The 17962-nt window shown below is 36.5% G+C and overlaps 1 protein-coding gene across 9 annotated transcripts in view; it reads right to left on the bottom strand.

The window, feature by feature from the left end:
• Window positions 1-17962, bottom strand: part of cast (calpastatin) — a 194597-nt gene that overhangs the window by 106113 nt on the left and 70522 nt on the right. For 8 of the 9 annotated variants that reach the window (XM_069891956.1, XM_069891995.1, XM_069891947.1 and 5 more), the window contains 3 exons: window positions 15953-16006; window positions 8426-8542; window positions 5485-5568 (listed from right to left, as the gene is read on the bottom strand). In XM_069891956.1, the coding sequence (XP_069748057.1) occupies window positions 5485-5568; window positions 8426-8542; window positions 15953-16006 (255 nt within the window). The remainder of the gene's footprint in view (window positions 1-5484; window positions 5569-8425; window positions 8543-15952; window positions 16007-17962) is intronic. The other variant, XM_069892013.1, reaches the window with a different exon arrangement.

The following is a 17962-nucleotide window of genomic DNA, read 5'->3' as shown; positions in this document are numbered from 1 at the left end:
TTCTTTTTATTCTTTTCTATTTAAAACATATTCATGAATAAATATGTTTTTAATTTCTGCACAACTTCAATATGGAATACAAAGAGTGGAATACCAAATTTGAGTTTTATCAGATCATTTACCTTTAATTTTTCTATTTCGTTGGCATAAGAACAAAAGGATGGAGGTTAAATACTATTTGTTGAAGAAAATGGAACTTTGTGAATTTATGAGGCAACAGATACATTTTCTTCCCTTGATCTTAATAAGGATTCAGTTGTGAGTAAGTTTGTATTATGGGATTCAATGAAGGCAGATTTGAGAGGTCAAATAATAAGTTATACTTTAAAAATAATGAAAGAATATATGAAAGAAGTAACTCAATTAGATAAAGAAATAATGAAATTGGAAAAGGAAATTCAAGTACATAAAGATGAGAAGAAAAAATTGTTAAAGTTGAAGAAATTAAGACTTAATGCTGTGCAGACTTATACAGTGGTGAGAGAGATATAATGAGAACATGATAAAAATATTTACAATTCAGGTGAAAGGGCCCATAAAGTTTTAGCATGGCAATTAAAAATGATTTCTAGAACAGTAATTGCTACAAAGAAATTATCAGGACAGATAACTTCTAAATTGCAGGAAATACATGATAATTTTAAAGATTTTTATGCTAAACTTTATCGTTCAGAGTCTAAGAGAGATGATAATAATATGAGATTATTTGAGACAAATTAAATTATCGGTGCTAAAGGAGGACGAAAAGATAAGACTGTCTGAGAATTTTTTCAGAAAGAGAGGTTTATGAGACTCTAATTTCTCTACAGAATAATAAGGCACCAGGTGAAGACTGTTTCCCACCAGAATTTTATCAAGAGTTTAATACCTGTATTGATGGAGGTATTAAGTCAAATTAAATAGGTTCATGGTCTACCTGAATCTTATAAAACAGCATTAATAACTGCAATTCCAAAAAAAGGGAAAGAATGTTTACAGCCTTCTTCATATAGACCTATATAATTATTGAATACAGACTATAAAATTGTATCAAAATTGATAGCTAATAGGCTAGTTGAATTTTTGCCAAAATTAATAAATTTAGATCAAACTGCTTTTATTAAAAATAGAAAAGCAGCAGATAACATGGTTAAATTTTTAAGTATGGTAAATGTAGTGCAAAATACGAAGATTCCCATGGTAGTATTAGATCCAGAGAAAGTATTTGATCAATTGGAAAGGGTTAGGGTTATTTGAGACACAATGCTTTTGGGATTCCAAAGACTTTTGTAAACTGGATAAAGGCATTGTATGATCAACCAAAAGCAAAAGCGATTACGAATAAACAAATTTCACAACCCTTTATGCTTGAAAGGTCTTCCAAAAAAGGTTGTCCATTATCACCCCTTTTGATTGAACCATTGGCAGAAGTAATAGAACTGATAATGAAATTAAAGGATTTGAAGTAGATAATAAAGAACATAAAATTAGTTTATTTGCTGATGATGTTATAGTATATTTAATGAGACCAGAAATATCTTTAAATAAGTTGAATGAGAGATTAAAAGAGAATGGGTTAGTATCGGGTTATAAAGTTAATGTTGATAAAAGTGAAGTAATGCCTATGGTGAATATAGATTGATCTCAATGTAAAAGATTGACAAAATTTAAATGGAAAAATTAAGCAATTAAAAACTTAGGAATTAAAATTAGTAGAAATATAAGTAATTTGTTTAAACTAAATTATTTGCCATTGTTAAAAACATTGGAAGAGGATTTGAAACAATGGAAAGATTTACCAATAATATTAACAGGATGAGTGAATTGTATTAAAATGAATATTTTTCCAAGAATACAATATTTGTTTCAATCATTGCTCATTAAAGTACCAGAATTTTTCTTTCAAAACAAATAATATGTGAATTTCTTTGGAAAGATAAGATGTCAAGAATTGGTTTAGAAAAATTAATATGGAAATTTGATCTTGGTGGACTAAGACCACCAAATTTTAAGAATTATTTGAAAGCAACTCAATTGAGGTTTTTGTCCTCCTGTTAGCAACAGGATGAAAACCCAGTTTGGATTCAAATAGAAATGAATAAAATTGGTGAAACTATTCTGGAGTTAATTTTGTATAAATGGAATAGTGAGTCGTTTAAAGGAACTAAAGATTTTTCTGTATTATAACATATTTTAAATATATGGAATAGAATTCATATTGAGAGGAATTCAAAATGATCGATTACCAAAAATGTTGTTAAAACAAAATCAATTTTTTCCTTTTATTTTGATTAATTTTTTATTTGATAATTGATATAGTAAAGGTTTACAGAGAATAAAAGATTGTTTCTTAGGATCTTTTTTCTTAAGATTTGATCAATTAAAAGATAAATACAATATACACAATAATACAATTTTTGTGTATTATCAATTAAAAATGTATTTGAAAAAGAGACTGGGAGCAGATTTGAGACTCCCTAATCAAAGTCAATTTGAAGATAATAATAGATAATGTGTTGTTAAAAAAATTATTATTAACATGTATATAAAATTACAAGAGACTGTAAAGTAAAAAGATTTATATAAATCAAAAATCTGATGGGAGAAAGATTTATATATACAAATTCAGGAAGAGATTTGCTCAAAACTATATTATTAAAGTGTTATGAATACAGTAAATGTTAGATATCAAATGGTTCGATATAATTTTCTTCATCATTTATATTATACTCCACATAAGTTAAATGGACATAATCTTAATTATTCAAATAAATGTTTTTGATGCGTGAAAGAAATAGGGATTTTTTTTTGCATTCACTATGGTCTTGTGAAAAAGTGGAAAGGTTTTGGAATGAACTGAGTTTATTATTAGGGCAAATTATGAAGATAAAGATACTAAAGAATGCAAGACTATTTTCACTTAGAGATGTTTACGAAAAGGATATAAAATTGAAATTGGACAAATATCAAGAATAAATGTTAAGTATTGCAATAACAACTAAATGTAGAGCGATATCATGAAAAGATGATGAAGTGTTATTAAGTAGATGTTATAATGAGATGCAAAATTGTATTCCTTTGGAAAAAATTACATGTAGTTTAAGGAATCAAGTTGAAAATTTTTATAGTATTTGGAAACCATATATGGATTTTATGGATAATTTTCCATCTTTTCAACTCTTAATTAGTAATTTTAATAACAATTAATAATTGTATATGTTAATATTATTGTATATTGAATGGTAGGTGTTTCTTTTCTTACTTTTGGGTAGGAGGTGGGGATGGGGAGAAAAATATAAAAGTATTTTTTGTATCATTGGATATGGATATTTGACTAATGTTTTATTCATTTTTTCATGTGATGATGCAAACAATGAAATAAAATTTTTTTTAAAGTATTATACTGTAATAGTCGACCCCCTAAATTTTACCTCAAAAAAATTCAGACCACAAAATTTGACTATTACACGTGTATATTATATAATACAATGAGGTGACCAGAACAATACACAATATTTGAAGTTGGTCTAACCAGAGTTTTATAGAGCTGCAACAGTACCTCGTAGCCCTTGAACTCAATCCCCTGACTAAAGAAGGCCAGCACACCATATGCCTTCTTAACCACCCTATCAACTTGCATGGTAACTTTGAGGGATCTATGGAATTCGACCCCAATCTTTCTCCACACTGCTAAGAATTCTGTCAGTATCCTTCCAGTACACCTTGGAGTTTAATCTTACTAATTGTATCTCTTCATATTTTTCTGGATTGAATTCCATCTACCACATTTCTGCCCGCCTCAGGATCCTGTTTATATCCCATTGTAAACCTACGGCAATCATCTACACTATTCACAACACCTCCAATCTTGGTGTCACCTGCAAACTTATTAACTTTCCACTTCCTCACCCAAGTCATTTATAAAGATCATGTAAAGCAGGGGTCCCAGAACAGATCCCTGCGGAACACCACTAAGCACTGACCTCCAGGAAACTTATGCTCCATCTACTACTACTCTCTCTCTTCTGTGGGCTAGCCAATTCTGAACTCACTCAGCCAAGTTTTTATGGATCACATGTCTCATGATTTTCTGGATGAGCCTACCATAGGAAACCTTGTCAAATACATTCCTAAAATCCATATACACCGCATCCTCTGCTCTATGTTCATCAATCTGTTTTTGTCACTGCCTCAAAAAACTTATTTAGGTTCACGAGGCATGACATACCCCTCAAGGACATGCTGACGATCCCTAATAAGACTATGCTTCTCTAAATATTTGTTAATCCTGCCCCTTTGAATTCTTTCCAATACTTTGCCTCTGACTGACATGAGACCTATTGATTAAAAAGTCCCAGGATTCTCTCTAATACCTTTCTTGAACCATGGAATAACATTTGCCACCCTCTATTTCTCTGGTAATATTCCTGGGGCCAGTAACAATGCAAAGTTACTGTCAACACCCTAGCAATCTCTTTCCTCATTTTCTGTTACCTGGGATATATCCCATAAGGTAGATGATTTTCAGAAGCTCCAACACAAACTCTTTGTTAACCTTGACATGCTCTCTCATATTAGCCTGTTCTACGCTGACCTCACATTTATCAAGGTCCCTCTCCTTGGTGAGCATTGAAACAAAGCATTAAGAGCATCACCTATCTTATTCCCCTTTGCCCTCATTTACACCTTATAAACATTAGCAAATCAGAAACTTCAAAAATGTTCAAGGCATAGACGTTTGCAGAATCCAAGAAATAGCAAAATAATACATCTTTGAAATGTTCATTTTATTGCACAAACCATGAAGGAATCAAGCAATTGAGCTGCAGGTTGACATTCCTCCAGCAGCATATTCTTCTACGCATGTTTCTGAAAATCAAGGTTGTGAGATTTTTTTTCTTTTAAATATGGTCCTCAGGGTAAACATCTCTAGTGACTTGTCCTGGTTTACATTCAAGGCCATAGGTAAAAACAACTGCACCAGCGTGTCACCTGCAATTCTTGGCAACATTGACAGAATGAAATGGATCATATCAGGATAAGTGGACTGCACCACTTGACTGAAAGAAGCTGCAGAGGGTTGCGTACATGGCTCAGACCATCACACATACATCTCTCCCCCTCGCATCAATCAACTGCCATTACCTTGGTAAAGCAACCTACATATTAAAAAAAACATCCCACCCCAGCCATACTCTCTTCACTCCTCTCCCACTAAGGACAAGAATTACATGTACAAGACCACATTGCATCAGATTTAAGGACTGTTTCTTTTCCACTGAAATTAGACTCCTGATTTAACCCTTTGATCTTTACTAACTGATCTCCCTGTGTAACTTTGCATTTTTGTACTGTGTCTTAAAAGTACTATATCTGAGTTGCCTACTGGTTGCTCGTAAAATGACTATCAGTGCAAACTGGTACTCAACAATAAACTTGAACTTGTTATTTTATCCGAGTGCAGTACACTGATCATTTGTTTAAAAGAGTTAATATCATTAATACCTGGATCTTTGAGTCATAGTTTTTGTGAAAGGAAGTGTCTGTTATTTTTTCTGGAAGTGTTCCGGCATGACTTTCCTTAGTGTCCTTTGAAAATGGAGAATTGAAAAAAATTATACCCTGCAAACACAGAATCATACAGCCCAGGAGAATTAATAGCCAACTGTGCACATGTTGGTTTGATGGATGAGTTGCCCAATTAGTCCCTCTTTCCTGATTTTTCTTGAGTTGCGGTGAACTTGGATGGTAACTCAAAGTTCAAATGACATACAACCCTGAGATTCTGGACAAATACAGCTTATTGGATTAAAAAAAAACAGTGCATGATAGAATGGACACTTCATGCCACCAGTTAATCACATGCTAGGATACCAAACTTCATGTTGGATAATCAAACGTCAGGAACACACCATCATCATCCATCATATTGCTGACTCATTCTGCCATTTGGAGGAAAATATCAAACAGTTTGCCTCAAAGAGAAGAAACTCTATTTGTATTTCTAAATAATTTAGCTCTGCTCTCATGATCTCAATCTCAAAAGGACAGAGAGGAGATGCAGTACCACTACAACTGCCACTACCAATAGACTGGAAGTTTCTGGGCATGGAATCACAAGCTGTAATCAAGTACGTCACACAAATCACTTCTCTGGTTTTTGTAGTTGAAATTGTGATGCCACCAATGTCTCTCTCAGCAATGTGCACAATGTATTTACAAAGACTGGCATGAACCATCTACTCCATTTCAAGGAGGCTGGGAGATTGAACCTACATTCCATTTGATTAAATTACAGATCCCAGGGATGGTTCTCCTAAATGGAGTCGAGCATGATAGAAAAAGAGACTTTGATGTTGACCATTTTGGACCTTAAAAAGAAAATCTCTCAACCTATTACATTTCTACAGTTTGGAATTTTGGTGACTTGTATTTATGAAAAGCGTTTTCAGACCTAATGGGGAGCATCTTGCAAACCACAAACTGACATGGTGCATTTCTCATGACTCAGTTATTTTCCAAAGCTTTCAACAGCAAACAAAAAGCATCTTGTGTAATGAAACATGGGTAGATTGCAAACAGCAGGAGTTGCAAAAAAACAATGATATATAATCAAATTATTTGTTTATGTGATCACCAGGAACAACTCTGCTTCCTTTTGAAAATTGTCACGAGGTCTTTAACGCCCCGAGAAAGAAGGCAAGACCTCAAGTTAATGACTCATTCAAACAGCACTACTTCTACCAGTGCAGGAATTCCTCAGTATGGCACACTACAGTGTCATCTAGATTATGGGCTCAACTCTGCTGTGGGATTTCAAGAGATAAGGGAAATTTAAAGTTGATGCTGGATATTCAGAGCACAATGATCAAGGGTGTAGGCACTTCAGCAATCTTTAAAGAAATCCTTCAAAGTGTAACCTTGTGGTGCACCTGGGTCATCTTACTAGAGGAAGCAAGAACAAGTGTGAAGTTGGCTCTGGCTTCACAGGTAATTGGATTTTGGTCATCTGAAGCAATTTTCCTTCAAACAAACTCAAGAAAATACAGCTTAACTCCCCCCCCACCAAAATCCTTTTTTTTTTCTGGATTTTACATTCTCTTCTTTACCTTGTTTAATGAATTACCTTCAGGTAACTGTGGTTCCAAGAGTTATTTTCCATCAATATAGAATTCAACAAGCATGAAACAATCTTTGTGAGTTGTGTTGCAAGATGTCAACAAAACTGTTTGAATATCAGAGTCTAGCTAAATAACAAATCTCATTGCACAATATTTATACAGCATCTTGCTGTGTTGTGTAAAAATATGGAAAATTCACAGGCACTTGGTAATTGATAACCCAAATAATAGAATGTTTTGACAACTACTAGAAAAGTGCATACAACATGCCATTATCCATTTGATGGTTTGAAAAAATACTGCACTACTGCAATCCATGCAGGCAGTGACATAGCTATGGGGGATACAGAGCGAGTGATGATGCCTCCCCCCCCTCCACCGGTCCGACGTCATTGCCACTGCTCCACCCCAGGTCCGACGTCACCACCCCGCCCCTGGGCCGACGCCACCCACCCATTCCCCCCCGGGCCACTGCTGCCATCCCACCCTCAGTCCAATGCTGCCGAGAAAAATCAGTGCAGACCGCCATTCAACCACTGACTAACTATATAGTATGTAACATGGCACCTTTTTTACGTGCTCGCTCCCACTAACTTTGGAACCTGGCTACGTCCCTGCATACAGGTAGTGGATCATGCAATAATAACAATTTAAAAAATGGGCAACAAATGGTCTGCTTTTTTGCAAGGAATCCCCTTTAATCATCTCAGATGGCCAACAGAATACAGCTGGAGATGCAATATGTACAGACTGCAGAGTCCTATCCTGGAGTTTCTTGCCATCTCTGGCAAACGTAAATGTCTGCTCCACGTACAATAGGAAGCCATTGATTAAGGTATGCATGTACTGTAAAGCGCCTAATCTTGCTGACATCTCATCCAACAGTGTGGAAGACTACAGTTCTTCAAGAGGAAGAGTTGACCTAGCTTCAAATAAATATTGAAGCTGCTGGATGTGGTTGGAAGTAGCAGACAAGGCCACCTTTCTTCACACAGTCATTCATCCAAGGTATTTGTTTTATTTCTCTTCAGAAATGCTGCCTCACCTACTGAGTATTTCCTTTATCTTTTATTTTGGAATTCCAGTAACTCCAGTGTTTTGTTTCTCGCATAAGAACATTTTTTTTCTCTTCTCTGCTTTCATTCATACCCTTATTTTAACATCTCCTCCAGATAAATCTGTTAGAAATGTCACATTTAAGACAACAGTCTCATTTCCTGCCCTATTGTGATCATGGTGAACAACTTGTAGTTTCCTAAAGTTAATTTTTGAAAGTATGGCACATTTTTCCACAATTTCTGATACTTAATTTGCATGTAAATTACCAGTTTAGATGCTTTCTGACCCATTTTGCTCTGACGGGGAGCTGTGGACTGCGCAGGTTGCTGCTTCACTCCAGGAGCTCCAGTGGACACAGCCGAGGAAGCAGTTGCAGTCTTGGACTAGAGAAAAAAAATCCCAAACAGGCAAATTTTAACAATTAATAACACAAAAAGAATTGACAAATGACAACATGCACCTTTCCATCAAAAAGTTTGAAATTAATTTTTGGGTGGTGATAAGAAACAGGTGAGTCAGCTTGATATTTTCTCAATATTTTTTATTTATTTAGTCAAGTAAATATTATATAGGTACATGATAATAAAGTAAATATTAACAAATCACATATAGTAATAAAATTGGTGAAAAGACTTGTTACGTTGAAAAGAAACAAAAAAAACCTAAAGAATAACACTATATTGATCATCAACACCCTGCCTTCAGAGGCTACTGACTAAACATAAATAGTCCTCTACCTAATAACAAAAAGGAAGGTAATCAATGGGGTAAAAAAAAAACAGAACAGATTTTGAAAATAATTAAGAAAAGAACCCCATAAAGAAACAAAACTAAGATTCATTTCAGTAGTGGAGCATCTATTTTTTTCCAAAGTCAGACATGCCATCATATCATTCAGCCATTGAGTATGAGAGGGAGGGACAACATCTTTCTGTCTCATTAATGTGGCCCTTCTAGTAATAAGGGAGGCAAAGGTCACTACATGGGATTGTGAAGTAGTCAATATCAGTCCTGTTGACCCACTTACTCCAAAGAGAGCAAGAAAAGCACTGGGAGTCAAAGTAATATTAAGAACTAAAGGCAAGGTATGAAATACCCCTTCACAAAATTTGGAAGGAAAGGGACATAACTAGAACATATGATACAATGTACCTTCTTCAGTTATACATTTATCACAGAGAAAAGAAAGATTAGAATAGAATTGAGCTAATTGGATTTTGGAATAGTGGGCCTGATGTACGATCTTAAATTGTAATAATGAATGTCGAGCACAAAGAGAGGATGAATGCACTTATTTCAGAATAGAATTCCAGGTAGTTTCAGAAAATGGCTGTTGAAAATATTGTTCCCATAGTTTTTTTTAAATTTTGTCCAGGGAACTATCATTAGATCTTAAAAGTAGTTCATAAAGGACTGATAACAACTGTTTGTGATTATGTTTAAAATGGTACATCTTCCCTATCATATTAGGTTCCAGATCCTGAGGGAGCCTCAAAATTAAATAACCAAAAAAAGTGATGTTTAAGTCTTATAAATTTGGTGGATAATTGTTCAAAAAATGCAAGATTTTGGTCAATAAAAAAAATCTAGAAAAGATTGGATACCTAAATTTTACCATTGATGGTAATTGCTATCTCGAACATAAGATAAAAAAAAAAGGAATTACATAAAATAGGACTAATTAATAAAAATCTATGGAACCCAAAATGTTTCCTGAATAGAAACCAAATTCTCAATGTGTGTCTGACAACAAAATTATCAGTTAATTTAGAAGCCAAAAAAGGTAGCAGTGCTCCAAGCATTGAAAGAAAGCTTTTTTTACTAGATTTAATTTCTAAATTAATCCATCTTAAAGCACCTACATGTTCCTGATGATGGATCAAAATAGTAACATATCTAGTATTGGCTGCCCAGTAATAAAACCTAAAGTTGGGTAATGCCAAGCCTTTGTTTTTGGTTTTTTTTTTTAAAGATTGGGGTGCTTATTTTTCCATATAAAAGAAGAGATGAGAGAGTCCAGTGAATCAAAAAAGGATTTGGGAACAAAAACAGAAAAATATACAAAAATGTAGGTAGGATATTCATCTTAATAATATTGACACATCCAATTAGTGTAATCGAAAGAGGAGACACCGTGTCAAGGACTTCTTGACATGTTTCATTAAGGCAAGAAATTTTTCTTTAAGCAAATTATTAAATTTTTTAGTAATAGTAATACCTAGATAGTTAAATTGACTTTTAACTATTTTAAAAGGAATAAAGGAAGACAGAAAGAGCAGGAAGAGTTCAAAACGAACATCTAATTTTTGCTCTCTCTACTGTACATCACGATGGGAGTATCTCCATTAAATTATATTGGTTGGAGGAGACGGAACACCACTATTTCTGAAGAAAACTTGAAATTGCTTTTAAACACTGGCCTGGCCAGTAACATTCAGATTCCTTGAAAAAAATATCAACTTTCAGGAATCTCTAGGGCTGGAATTGTCCATAAGGTGTCTCCTTGTGCAGACGATCTTTTGCTGTTTATATCGAATCCTGACTGATCAGTTCCATCTATTTTATCACTTCTTTATCAATTTGGTCAATTTTCAGGTTATAAATTAAATTTGCAGAGAGTAAAGATTTTGACCCTGCAACAATGAATGAATGTTAACATATTTCCAGCTAGCATCCTTGTTGGTCTTGGACGTCATGGGCTTCAAATGCCACGGCAAACCAATCCATGAGACTTACTGCAGATTTTATATTCATCTCCACAATTAATAAGTGGATTGTACCATTTGGAATTAGTTTGGACAGATCCTCAGCATTCCCCTTAGATTGCACATTAATCAGAAACAAGAACCCGACACTCATCCAACAATGTATGATGAAGATCTGCAGTAAATGATCCAGAAACTCCACTTTATGTGTCAGAGTGAATATATTTTACAAATGATGCCAAGATGGAGAAATTCAAATCAGAAATATCTATCATAAAGCTATTGGATCTCATCAGATTTATATGCCACTAACTCTCACACTCTGCAGTGGTCAAGGTAGTAATATATTTTTACTCCTTTCTGTTATGAAAGTTCTTCAATTTAATCATTAACTCACAAAAGATTATGATACCCTGGACAAAATGCTAAATAATTATTCTCTCAAGCTCACACAAACTACTAAAAGAATGGAGACAAATACCACGATCTCAGCACCTCTTTCATCCATTACCCTATGTTGTCTGGTTTGTATCTCACCTCTCCTCAGTAGAAAAAGCCTACATCCATTTATTCTGTCCATCTCCCTCATAATTTTAAATACCTCGATCAAATCTCCTATCATCCTCTATGCTTCAGGGGATAAAGTCCTAACCTGTTTTACCTTTCCCTGTAACTCAGTTCCTGAAGTCCCAGCAACATCCTGGTAAATCTTCTGTGCATTCTTAATTGATATTTTTCTTGTAGTTGGGTGACAACTTCCACACAATACTTCAAATTTGGCCTTAACAATGCCTTATAGAAATAACCATAACATTTCAAATCCTTTACTCAATATTTTGATTTATGAAGGCCAATAAGCCAAAGCTCTCTTTACAACCCTATCCACATGTGATGCCACTTTCAGAGAATTATGTATCTGTATTCCCAGATCCCTCTATTCCACTGCATTCCTCAGTGCCCTACCATTTATCATGTATGTCCTACCTTGGTTTGTCCTCTCAAAATGTAGCATCTCTCACTTTAATTCCATCTGCCATTTTTTCATCCCATTTTTCCAGAGGGTCCTGTTCCCTATGCAAGCTTTGAAAGCCTTCCTTATTGTCCACTGCACCTCCAAACTCTATTGCAACTGTAAACTTTCTGATCCAATTTACCACATTATCATCCAGATCATTGATATAGATGACAAACATCAATGGACCCAGCACTGATCCTTGAGACACACCACTCATCGCAGGCCTCCAATCAGAGGACATCATCCACTACCACTTTCTGGCTTTTCCTGTAAAGCCAATGACGAATTTGGTTTAGCACCTCACCATGAATACTAAGTGATTGAATTTCCTGACTTACTTCCCATGTGGGACCTTGTCAAAGGCCATGTAAACAACATCCACAGTCTTTTCTTCATCAACTTTCCTAATAACTCTATAAGATTGGTTAAAAATGATCTATCATGCATAAAGCCACATTGACTATCCCTAATCAGTCCCTGGCTATCCAAATACAGGAATTCCCCCACTTTTTGAAAGTTTGCTTTACACCATTTGCTTTTATGAAAGACCTGTATTAGTACCGGTTTTCGCTAAGCGAAAAAAATCCGAAAAGGATTTTTACTTTTACGGAAAAAGGTGCAAAGCGAAAATAGCCCTCAGCACTTGTTTTGCCACAAGCTGTTATAGAGGCAGCGCGTACCATGAGCAGCGAGAGTGATGCCACCAAGCTCCTTCCCCAGAAACTACACTCAGCATCAAGCTGCCATAGCTTTGAACTATTTCTGAGAGCATCTGTGCTTTATCTCAATTTATTTGTGCATCTGTTAGCAACATCTATCCTTAGGTATCAGAAAAGCCTCCAAGAGCTTGTAAGGGTGTTACGCTTAGGATAAAACTGAGCATAATTAAACATTTCGATCATGGTGAACGAAATAAAGCAATTGTGTGTGTGTGTGTTGAACTTGCCTGCGTCCACCATTCATACTATTTACATGCAGAGAGAAAGAATAGGTTTTATACATTAAGTAATTTAATACATTAGGTTTTATGTGCTATTTGGTTGGGTTTTTTTTTTAGTCTGGTTACGCTCAAAAATTTTTCCCATTTAAATTAAAGGTAATTGCTTCTTCACTTTACACTATTTCCGTTTACGTGAAGATTCATAGGAACACTTTACTTTCGGATAGCGGGAGAAACCTGTACTTGTATATCTGATCACTTATAACACCTTCCATCAACTTAGCTTCACATGATGTCAGCCTCGATGACTATAAATTCCTGGATTATTTTTGGAGCAACAGAACAACGTTCTGTACAAAGTGAAGGGAGGAAAGTTTAGGGCAACATTAGGGAAAGTTTTTATTTAAAAAAAAAAGAGATTTGTGGGTTCCTGGAATGCCTTGCTAGGGATTATAGTGGAGGCTAAAACATTAGGGTCGTTTAAGAGACTCTTAGGCATATGGGTGAAAGGAAAATAGAGAGTTACTGGGTAAGAAGGGTTTAGTAATTTTTTGGTAGGAATATATAGGTCAGCACTACATTAAGGACCAAAGGGCCTGTACTATGCTGTAATGTTCAACGAGCTACTCACCAACTCATCTGTGGCTAAGGATATCTTAAATATATCTGCTAGGGCCCCTGCAATGCCTACACTAGTCTCCCTCAAAATCCAAGGGAATACCTTGTCAGACCCTGGGGATTTATCCACTCTTATTTGCTTTAAGGCAGCAATCATCTCCTCCTCTTTAATCTGTATAGGTTCCGTGATCTCATTGGTTGTTTGCCTCACTTCCATAGACTCTGTGCCAGTTTCCTGAGTAAATACCGAAGCCAAAAAAAAAAACTATTTAAGAACTCCCCATCTCTCTGCCTCCATACCTAGCCAACCACTCTGATGTTGCATTTCTAATGATTTGCTTCATGTGCCTGGGCAGATGTAGGTGGACAGTCTAATTTTAGCCATGGCTCCTGTACTGCTGTGCTCAGCTGTTATTGATGTGTAACATTCAATAGTGCAACATTTTAAATAGTTAGCAAGTGGGAGTTTTAGCATGGGCCTACAGAAAGACTGCAGGTGGACGGTGATGTGGTCACTCAATCTACCACATGGCTCTATTGTTTCCATCTCTTCTTTATCTACTCCAGTTCTCGCTTTTCTCTCCAATCCATTTTCCTTCCCAGTGGCATCTTCCTCTACCTGCCCCTCCACAGCTTCTAGCTTCTTTCCAATATCCTTTCAGCCTTATCCCTTCCCCAGCTCTTTCCCCCTCCCCCTACGTGATATCGCCTGTTCCTGATTTACTCTCAGTAAAAGGCCCTGACCCAGAACTCCAACTAAGCATTACTCTCCATGGATGGTGCCTGACCCATGGTGTTCCTCCAGCTGCCTTTTGTTCTCTCAAGATTGTAGCCTTTGTAGTTTGGAGTGGTGGTGATGAAATCCCAGTTTGACTGAATCTACTCAGAGTTTGTTTGGCAGAGTTGTGTGGCACTCGCCTTTGCCTGTAGCAGAGATGTGTCCGACCATCTAAAAAAATGTTCAGTTTGAATCTCCAACATTCTTAAAAGCTGCTTCTTCTGTAAGTAAACAGCATTTGTTATGATTTAAACCAAATTGCTTGGAAAATCTTCCCAGAAATGACTTTGAGGCCTTGCACTACTGTTCACATTAGCAAGATCAGCTGAACTAAAGTACATCTTATGCCACATCCATGATGTATTACCATAACAACTTATTTAGCAATGAGCAGACAAAAGTGATCATAAATTGATGTTGATCTAATTTACCTACATTTTGTACAGACACATCTCTAAATATTCAGAAGTGGCAAACAGTGAAGGAAACTTTCAGTTTCAATTATCTATCAGTGCATCATTAACAGTTAAACAGGAAAGTCTTGATAATAATTTAGTTAAATTATGATCATTTTCTGTGGTTTAATTATAACCATATACAGCACAGAACAGGCCAGTTTGACCCTACTCGTCCATGCCGGAACAAATCCCCACCCTCCTAGTCCCACTGACCAGCACCTGGTCCATACCCCTCCAATCCTCTCCCCTCCATGTAATTATCCAGTCTTTCCTTAAATGTAAATAACATTCCTGCTTCATCCACCTCCGCCGGAAGCCCATTCCACATCCCAACCACCTTTTGCGTGAAGAAATTTCCCCTCATGTTCCCCTTATAATTTTCCCCTTTCAATCTCAAACCATGGCCTCTGGTTTGAATATCCCCCACTCTTAATTGAAAAAGCCTATCCACGTTGACTCTCTCTGTCCCTTTTAAAATCTTGAACACCTCCATCAAATCCCCCCTCAATCTTCTACGCTCCAGAGAAAAAAGGCCCAGGCTGCTCAACCTTTCTCTGTAACTCAAACCCTGACATCCTGTCAACATTCTCGTGAACCTTCTCTGCACTCCCTCTATTTTGTTCATAGCTTTCCTATAATTTGGTGACCAAATCTGCACACAGTATTCCAAATTTGGCCTCACCAATGCGTTGTAGAACAAATTCAAGTTTATCTTAATTGGCTGGGCAATTTTGTTGCCAGTAGCATCTATTTTAGCAGTAGATTTATCCTTATGAAAATGCATATATTTTGACATTAAGATGTACATAAGGCACATATTTGATATGCAAAATATCTTTTCTGGTCTAGCCCAATCAAAGGCAGCATGTCGAAAGAGCAAATTGTCTGTCCAGTCAAGCTGCCTGATTGACACAGGTGTCATGTGATGTTCATCACATCAGGGAAGCTAATGGACTAGATATATAGAAAAACAACCTGTATTGATCCTTTCAAAGGGAACAGCAAATGAAAGGATTTAAGGATAGATGTTAATTTCTGTGGGTGTGGGGGAAATCCAGCTGCATATTTGTACCTCGGTTTCCGTTGTTTGAACTGAAATACACACAATTTTAGTGGTGAAAGAATCTGTTGCTTGTGAGGTGCCCTGAATGGTAACTTCCCATTCTGTTTCTTTCACGTGTGCTTTCCAAAACAGGAAGGGACTCCAATTAGATCTTGCAAAATATTTTTTGATGCTGCAACAATGTTGATTACACATACCTGATAATCATGCTCTTACCTTGCAGGAGTCTGTTGACTTGTGTGTTGCTGCCGATCCTGGCTTTTCTGATGACTAGAATGGAGAAAAATAGAGAGTTCATTCTTAAAAAGCTGAAGAAAGCATACAGTATAAAATTTTGATGATTGGGCAAATATGAGGATATTTGGTGTACATTCTTGACTAAGAAGCCAAGCTAACATAAGCAAGAGTGTTCCTTAATGCCTTGAAGTCAGAATCCTATGCAAATACAAGGTAGCTTACTGCTGTTGAATGTGGGAAATCTATTAAAAAAAGAGTGAGGTGTATGGTGCAAATACTTCAAATCTGCCCCACGATGTGAGATAATTAATTATCTTTGTTTCACATCCAAGAGTCAGTCTTGGCAAAAATGGACCACAGTTTCCCTTCATCATTATTTCTATTCTTTCTGAAATAGGTGGCAATGCAGTAATCTTACCCATTTGCCACGTTCACCTCCAAAAATATAAATGTCCAGAATTTTCTGGAGCATGAAGGTTGCTGAATGTGTAGGTGGATAACAACACAGCAAGAGCAACACGTCCTTTAGCAACTTCGAATGTCAAAACCAATTGTATCTCTTCTTGACCAATGAGACTGAAGGACTGAGGAATTAATCAGAATAGGTACTGAGAAGTGGAGGTGAATCCAACGTCAAATCAGGTAGTAGGACAGGGAAAGAAGAGTTGGCTTCAAGAGGGCAAAAAAGAACATTTTAAATCTTTCCAAATGTTCTAAAATTGCCATAAACTCCTCTGATAAACAATCATTTTGCAGACACGAAATATTGATTAATGATTACTTGATTTAAATGTTCTGTTGTGAGTTAATGAGTTTAATATAAAATAGAGCAAACTGATGAAAATCTCAGGAAGACTGAGGTCAATGTTTTCACAATGGCATGGAAGAGCAGATCTAACAGCTGCCTAATTGTGGTCAGCCATAATCCAAGCTGCTGGCTGGTTTGTACATTAATAAAAGGAGGCCATCAGTTAAGTTATTGTTTTGCAAATTCTGGCCCCAATTACACTGATAATTTAAATCCTTGCTTAGTCCACTGCTGTTCACTCGGCTGACCTACGACTGTGCAGATGAACACAGCCCGAACCACAACATCAGTTTGCTGACGACATGACCGTGGTGGGCCTGATCAGTAAGAATGAGGAGTCAGCGTACAGAGGTGCAGTCACTAACGGACTGGTGCAGAGCCAACAACTTGTATCTTAACTTTAATAAAATAAAAGAGATGGTTGTCGACTTCAGGAGGGCTCAGGGGGACTATGCTCCACTGACCATTGACAGCTCGACAGTTGAGGTTGTCAAGAGTATCAAATTCCTTGGAGTACACTTGGCAGAGAATCTCACCTGGTCCCTTAACACCAGCTCTCTAGCCAAGAAAGCCCAGCAGCGCCTCTACTTCCTGCGAAGGCTGAGGAAAGTTCATCTCCCACCCTCCATCCTCACTACATTCTACACAGGATGTAATAAGAGCATCCTGTGCAATTGTATCATCACCTGTTTTGGGAACCATCTCAGACTGCAAGACACTGCAGAGAATAGTGAAGCTAGTGGAAAAGATAATTGGGAGCTCTCTTCCTACTATGAGGGACATCAACAACCCCCGATGCAGGCGAAAGGCAATAAACATTGTGAAGGACTCCACACACCCCTCATGTAAACTGTTCTCCCTTCTGCCATCTAGTAGGAGGTACTGCAACACTCAGGCCCTTACGACCAGACTGGGTAACAGTTTTTTCCCCCAAGCCAGAATTCCCAGAACATACGCGGATAGTGTACTGTGGACTTTTAATGTAGATGTCTTAATATTTTAATGTATTTAACTTCTATTCTAACTTATATTTGTGTAAATATGCTCCATGGTCCTGGAGAAACGAGCGTGAACATGGTATGAACGATAAATAAAGGTGACTTGACTCAACTCATTAAACTTACCGCAAGCTTTTGATGCTAACTTCCTATAAGCATTAAAAAATAGATAATATGGACATT

This window comes from Narcine bancroftii, chromosome 1 (genome assembly GCF_036971445.1).
Source record: "Narcine bancroftii isolate sNarBan1 chromosome 1, sNarBan1.hap1, whole genome shotgun sequence".
NCBI lineage: Eukaryota > Metazoa > Chordata > Chondrichthyes > Torpediniformes > Narcinidae > Narcine > Narcine bancroftii.
Note: the sequence above shows the minus strand (reverse complement) of the source record. Positions and strands in the feature narration are given on the sequence as shown.